Source organism: Rousettus aegyptiacus, unplaced genomic scaffold (assembly GCF_014176215.1).
Source record: "Rousettus aegyptiacus isolate mRouAeg1 unplaced genomic scaffold, mRouAeg1.p scaffold_m13_p_5, whole genome shotgun sequence".
NCBI lineage: Eukaryota > Metazoa > Chordata > Mammalia > Chiroptera > Pteropodidae > Rousettus > Rousettus aegyptiacus.
In genome coordinates, this window is record NW_023416308.1 from 80,768,881 (window position 1) to 80,776,081 (window position 7,201).

Here is a 7,201-nt window from a genome sequence, read left to right on the forward strand (position 1 = left end):
TTTTTGGCCAAAGTATCAGTAAAACAATAGTCTGTAAATGATGAAAAGCTTAAAAATGTGCATGGTTAATGATCTCGTCAGAGTTTACATACAAATAATGCAACTGACTTAGTTTTCCATTTAAATCTTAGCTTTACTTATTTAAAATTCTTAGGATCCCTCACCCACAAAACTTCTGCAACTTTCATATACCTTTCAGCTTTTGTCCTATCTTTTCTGTCCTTATTTTGAAACAATCATTTTACCTTAGGACAAAATTATTTTTTCTTCCTTTACCAACCCCGCCCCCATGTTCTTTATCTTTCCTTATCCAGAAAACACATTCTGTTTTTCTTTCTTTCAATAAAAATGCTCCTCCATGCTTCATACCTTCTACTGAAGATGTCCCGGCCTAAAAATAATTTCTTTTCTTTTGCTAGTAGTTCTATTGCCCCCCACCTTTCCTCCTGTAAATTTTGTGCAGCCCTACACAGTGCGGGTCTAGTTGCTAGATGGGATGCTGCCTGATCCGTGAATCATTTAATACAGCCAAGCTCCAAATTTACTGGGTTAAATTTCATTTTTTTAATATCTAACTATAGAATCTTCAATTACATGAAGTAAAAATGGACATAAAAACAAAGAAATTGACAAATCCATAATTTTAGGAAATTTCAAAACTTCTCATGGATAGGTTTACCTTAGAACTGATGTGATGCATGGTAAAACAAAACCTTAATGGTGTCCCCATTGAAGTCAGAAACATAAAAATGCCTGCTTTTACTGCTTCTCAACATTATATAGCTATTGCAGCAAACCCATGTTAACACATATATATGTACATACACACATATAGGCTTCTCATGACTAAATTTTCACCATAGAAACCTTTGAAAAATTTGTACTAAAAAAGCCCAAACCACAGCAAATACATATTTTTAAGTGTTTTTAGACTTTGCAGTCTCGAAGATAACGTTCACCAAGTTACTCTTCAAAGAATATTGTTCCATTCAAAGAATATTGTAAGGAACCAATTTGAATTGTACTTATTTTGGTTTTCGGAGGAATGCCTCCTCGCTCAAGATTGTTTGCTCAGGTGCTACTTCGATGAGTATCCAAGTGTTCTCATGTTTTGCCTTTATTTTGTCGTAAGATAACTCCCTGAACAATAGCTTTATTTGAAAGGGCAGTTTCAATGCTACATAACTATGAGCCCTTTGAAGGCTGAAAAACCGAGGAAAATTGTGCATCCAAAGAACGGCTCCCTGTACTTCCCATCCCACTAATTCTCTATCAAATCTCTTTTTTGGCAAATGCGAAAGATCAAATATTTTACGTACAAACGATTTTTAAACATTTTGTTACCACATTTCATTTTTTCAAAGAACTTTTTTCGTTTTTTGAAAATGGTACGGGTAACTTGGATAGTAATGCATTATAATTCTCAGGAGGTAATGGGGCGGGGGGAGGGGGATGGGTGGAATCTTTTTTTGACCTAAAAGCTTTTCATTTCGCATCAGAGGTTTCAGGAAAGAATTAAAGACCTTAAGCCAGGGTCAGGTTAGTCGAAGTTTAGAGACTGGAAAGAAAGTCACCAAACTGCCCACCTTCGCGAATGGCGTGACTGCCGTCCTGGGACAACCAACCAATCACGACTAGTAAGAGCCCTGCCTGGCCGCGGGAACCAGACCCAAGCGGCACAAACCGGAGCGTTCCGCCTGCGCAGCGGGGGGCGGCGACTGCGGTCCGCGACGACGTGCCGCGCCGCCCGACCGGTAGGAGCCGCCCTCGGTGAGCGGGCTCAGACGCCACGACGGACGGACGCCGCCTCTTCGCCTCCCACCACCACTGACCGCTCGAGCCGCCGGCATGGTTGAAGCGGATCGCCCGGGGAAGCTCTTCATTGGCGGCCTCAGCCCCGAAACCGACGAGAAAGCCCTCGACGCCGAGTTTGGCAAGTATGGCCGCATCATCGAGGTGCTCTTGATGAAAGACCGAGAAACCAGCAAGTCCAGGGGCTTCGCGTTCGTCACCTTCGAAAACCCCGCCGACGCCAAGGCCGCCGCCAGAGACATGAATGGCAAGTCCCTGGATGGTAAGGCCATCAAAGTGGCCCAGGCCACCAAGCCGGCGTTTGAGAGCGGCCGGCGGGGCCCGCTGCCGCTGTCCCGCAGCCGCGGCCGCCTGAGGGGCCTGCGCGGGAACCGTGGGGGCGGCGGCGGCCCACGGCGATCCCCGTCCCGCGGCGGGACCGCCGACGGCGGCGGCTACTCGGGGGATTTCGACCCGCGCCCCATGAAGCGCGGGCCGCCGCCGCCGCGCAGGGTGGGCCCGCCCCCCAAGAGGGCCGCGCCGTCGGTCCCGGCTCGCAGTGGCGGCGGAATGCGCGGGCGGCCTTCGGCCGCGCGTGGGCGAGACGGCTATGTGGGCCCGCCGCGCCGGGAGCCGCCGGCCCCGCGCCGGGACCCCTACCCGGGCCCCTGGGAGGAGGGCTACTCGCCCAGGGACAGCTACTCGAGCCGAAACTACCCGAGCGCCCGCGACCCTCGGGATTTCGCGCCGTCGCCCCGAGAGTACACCTACCGCGATTACGGCCACTCCAGTGCCCGGGACGACTGTCCATCGAGAGGCTACGGCGACCGAGATGGTTACGGCGGTCGTGACCGTGACTACGCGGATCATCCGAGCGGAGGCTCCTACCGAGACCCCTTTGAGAGCTACGGGGATCCGCATAGCGTCGCGTCTGCGCGGGGTCCCCCGCCATCTTACGGCAGCGGAGGCCGCTACGACGAGTACCGGGGTTGCTCGCCTGATGCCTATGGCGGCGGCCGCGACAGTTACAGCAGCGGCCGCAGCGACCGCTACTCGAGGGGCCGCGACCGGGTCGACAGAGCCGATCGCGGGGTGCCCCCGTCCATGGAAAGGGGGTGCCCCCCACCGCGTGATTCTTACAGTCGGTCGGGCCGCAGGGTTCCCAGAGGTGGAGGCCGCTTAGGAAGCCGCTCAGAGAGAGGGGGAGGCCGCAGCAGATACTAAGTACCATCAGACCTGGGACCAAAATCTGTCTTCAAAGAAACTAACGAAAAGAAGAACCTGTTCTATGGTAACTGCTCAAGGACTAGTATAAGGAAGAGTTGGTTTTACGTTTTGAAAATTATTTGTTAACTTCCTCTTCATAATTTTTGTGCTTTGGGAGGAAAAAGTTAAAACTCGTTCAGATTTCGTTTTGGAATTGTTAACGTTTCTTTCAACAAGCTCATGTTAAAAGTATGACCTGAATCTGCGTACTAGTCTTATATTTACAAGTAGAAATTCTAAAGGCTCCTGTCCTCAAGTTTCCTGATAAATGAGACAAACAATTTTAAGATCTTTTAAGAAATATTTGCCCATGGAAAAAGGGATCATTCTGTCCATTCAAACCTACTAAATTTGGGGTGGGGGAGGAAGAGTGGGGGAATTTGGTCTATGCTACTCTTAAGATTTCAGTGGTCTTTCAAACCAAATCCCAGTATTCCCAGTATTAAAAAACAAAAGACAAGGAACAAAAACCACTTAGATGCTTATGCAAAGAAAGTTCTATTCATTTTGTAAATCAAAAAAAAAAAAAAAAGATAATGCTTACCATATTTTGCCTTTTTATTTTCTTTGAGCATCTGCAGATCTCTTGTCCCTTTGCTCCCCAGAATACCATTCATACGTGCTGAGCAAGGATGGAATACTAAATTAAAGATTTGACCAAGTTAACCATAAAGCTGCAGGAAAAAAAAGCACAAAACAAACATCATTAATAGCATTTTTTTTTCACCACCAAATTATTAAGAAACGAGTAGAAAATATACCAATAGTGGATTTGGGTACCATAATGGCTTTCATTCCTAACTCTAAGCTACTTGTCTTTGGCACTAGAGCCAGTTGCTGGCTTCTGTGGAGAGAACTGGCTGTTTACCCTAAGGGTGGAGGAATTAAATGTGAGCAGCATCAGAGCTCAGAAGCTCAAGAGAATCCCTGAGAGAGCTTGGCATTTCAACATCTGAGGATCTCGACCTGGTATGAGGGACCTGGGTCCTTCTTTCCACAAAAGGCAAGGGGATGGCTTGAGTGTTCCATACTCTTAAGGTAGGGAAAGGGCTTGAGCAGACAAAGATCAGAGGTTTCTTCCAGGGTGCCTCAGGAGGGATGTAACAGTCTCCTCTTTGTATCCCAACCCCAAGGCAAGAAACACCTTTTCCATTCAACACTTGTGGAATTTTCCTATTTATCTGAGAGTATGTAATTGTACAGTCAAAGGACTCTAGCAACTAGACAAATAAGGATCAGGTTAAGATATTAGCCATGTTCAGTGTAATAATTGCTGGAAGAACACCTGAACAACAAAGTACTTAAAGAGGTGTGAATATAACACATACACAACTGTAAAAACATGGTTTTTCAACAAAATAATAATAAATAGGTGAATTACAGGAGAGGCTGCATTAGTGGCCCAGAAGACCAAATGTAAGAAATACCTCAAAAAAAAAAAAAAAAAAAAAAGTAAAGAAAAAGTCCAGGAATCTAGCAAACATGGGTAAGCCCTTTATGGAAAAATTGTTGATCTTTATTAAAAGACATGAAGACTAAATAAATGGAGAGTCATATCGTGAAATGGTTGGGAAGACGTTTTATCATATCTATTCTCCATCTCACCAAATTAATTTGGAAAATCAACTTCAAATGAAAGTATAACTTTTTTTCCACACAGCTCCCCTCCTCTCTTTCCTTATAACACCATTTATGTGTGTTGATCAATGATGGAATACCAAAAAACAAAAACAAAAAAAAACAACCACAAAACTGAAAAAAAACTTCATTTCACTAGCAACAAATTATTAAACACATTTAAAAAGAGAGACACGTATGGGAGATTTAGCTAATCTTAAAATTTATATGGTGGAATACAGAGTAAGAAGAACTAAAGCAATTCTGAAAAACAATAATTAGGACTCACTCTACCAGATAACAAGACTTAGTACAAAGTTTTAGTAGTTTAAGCTGTATGTTATCAACAGACAAGGATACACAGACCAAAACAGCCTAGAAACAGGGCCACTTGTATATGAAAACATGACAGGTTTAATGTCATTGGTGAAAGGATGGACTTTTTTTAAAAAATGGCAATTTCTTTGCCAAAAGATAAAATGAGGTTTCTTAAAGAATACACAAAAATACATTCTAGATGGTTTGAAGATAGAAACGTGAAGAGAAAATTTTTACTTAGAAGAAAATGAAGAAATGTATTACACTGGGGTAGAAAATTCATTTTTAAAACATGAAAAGCACAAGCATAGAAGAAAAATGATACCATTTTCTGCATTACTAAGATTTTTCATGATAAAGTACACAAAATCAAAGATCAGACCATAGATGGGGAGAATTTATTTGCATTGAATTAACTTCCAAAAGAATGCTTAGAAATCAGTTTAAACCCACCAAGAAAAAAATGGGCAAAAGAACTCATTCTTCTCTGATAGATGCATAAACTGACCCAATCACTTTGAAAATAATTTTGGCAATGCCTAGTAATGGTGAAGGGTGCATACCTTTAACCCAGAAATTTCACTTCAAGTAGAGGACCTAGAGAAATTTGTACATGTACACAAAGAGATATACATGAAATTGGGCCTTACAGCACAATTTGTTTAAAAAGTAAAAACAGCCCAGTACCAGGAGTGGTGGATCAACTGAGGCATACTGAAGTTCAAAGCAGACGCAAACGTGAATCAGCCAGACCCACATGCATCAACATAGGTAAATATTGAAATATTTTGGGAAATTGCATAAATATAGATATAACTAATAAAATAACAAAAATATGATGAGTGCTACACAGAAAGTCAGGATGCTTGGTATAAGGAGGAAAGGAAAATGGGCTGAGTGGTGGGCTTTAGTTGAATCTGTAATAGTTTCTTAAAAAGGGATGGATTAGAAGCAAAAATGATGATGTTAACATCTTAAATTTCTGTAGTCTGTGCATTGGCATCTCATTCTATAATTTCAAAATACTTCATAATGTAAAGTTTAATATGAAAAATAGAGCTTAGCACCAGCATGTAATGGTTACTCAAAAAATGTTATCTATCATTCTGAAACACTTGGTTGCAACACTTGACAGTGATTCCCCCAGCCTTGTTCTCATTAATATGCGTGATGCCTTATTCTGTTCGACTCAGTTTTTAAAAACTTCCTATTCTAGACTGCTTATAGCTAGCTCACCATAACCTTGATAGAAATTGCAAATCTGAGAACCAAATCTTAGGGAAAAGTGCACTTTTCCCCCCTTGACATTCTTTTTGAAGCATAGTAATGAAAAACTTTTCCAATTAACAGAATTCTATTGAGTAATTTCCCGAATATTGAAACTATTAGCTATTAAAAAATGAGATGTCATCATTTGGAAATAAAGACTTCACCCAGAGCTTAGACGAGTTCAAGAGATCATAACATAGAAAGGCTGTGGATTTCTTGTGAACATATGTAACAGCCCTAGTATTTCTTTACTGAATATTACTGTATTAAAAGCTATCTTCATAGGAAAATATGCAAGAGATCTACTCAGCTGAGAACTCTTGTTTATAATTGCTTTTGTAATGTGAGGGGCAGGGAGGGAGCTCGCACATGTGCAAATAAGGTGGGTATAATTTAAGAAACGTGCATCTCATAACCAAAAAACCTTTATGTTCTCTGTCTTAAGCTTGCCTTCTCAGCCTACTCCTGAGACCCCATCCACATTCCTTCTGTCTAAAACAGGAGCATCCAGACTATGTGGCAACAAACTGCATTTCTAAATATTTTCTCACCAGGCGAGGCCTGAACATCTTTCATCTCTGATTGCAACCTGAATCCTACTGCAGGTCCCGGGCTTCTCTTAGAGTGCTGGAGGTAGACTTCTTTCCCCCTTTACCTTTTTTTATCTTCCTTTTCCCTTGCCTCAGGCCAGGTAAGATGGGAACTTTTCTGTCTGTATTGCTCTAACCTGGGGGCCTCTTGAATTTCTCAGCCTTTAATTATGTGGGGTCCTTGTGGTGATGTGAATTTCCTTCTCTTCACAGAAATTTCCTTTTTGGGGACAGTAACTATGTCCTCTTTGGTTATATTCAGGAACTCACCAGGCAGGATCAGACTTGCTTTTGCTGTGCATGGAATCCAGTGGTAGTGGGAATTCCTTTGAGTCCTTATGTTGTGTTTG

At 42.8% G+C, this 7,201-nt stretch overlaps 1 protein-coding gene across 1 annotated transcript; it reads left to right on the top strand.

The window, feature by feature from the left end:
- The first annotated feature begins 1,776 nt into the window (after positions 1–1,776).
- Positions 1,777–4,509, top strand: RBMXL2 (RBMX like 2). Its single transcript, XM_016123000.2, has one exon. It carries the CDS (start codon positions 1,849–1,851, stop codon positions 3,013–3,015), a length of 1,167 nt encoding a protein of 388 aa, XP_015978486.2. The 5' UTR covers positions 1,777–1,848; the 3' UTR covers positions 3,016–4,509.
- The last annotated feature ends 2,692 nt before the right edge of the window (positions 4,510–7,201 follow it).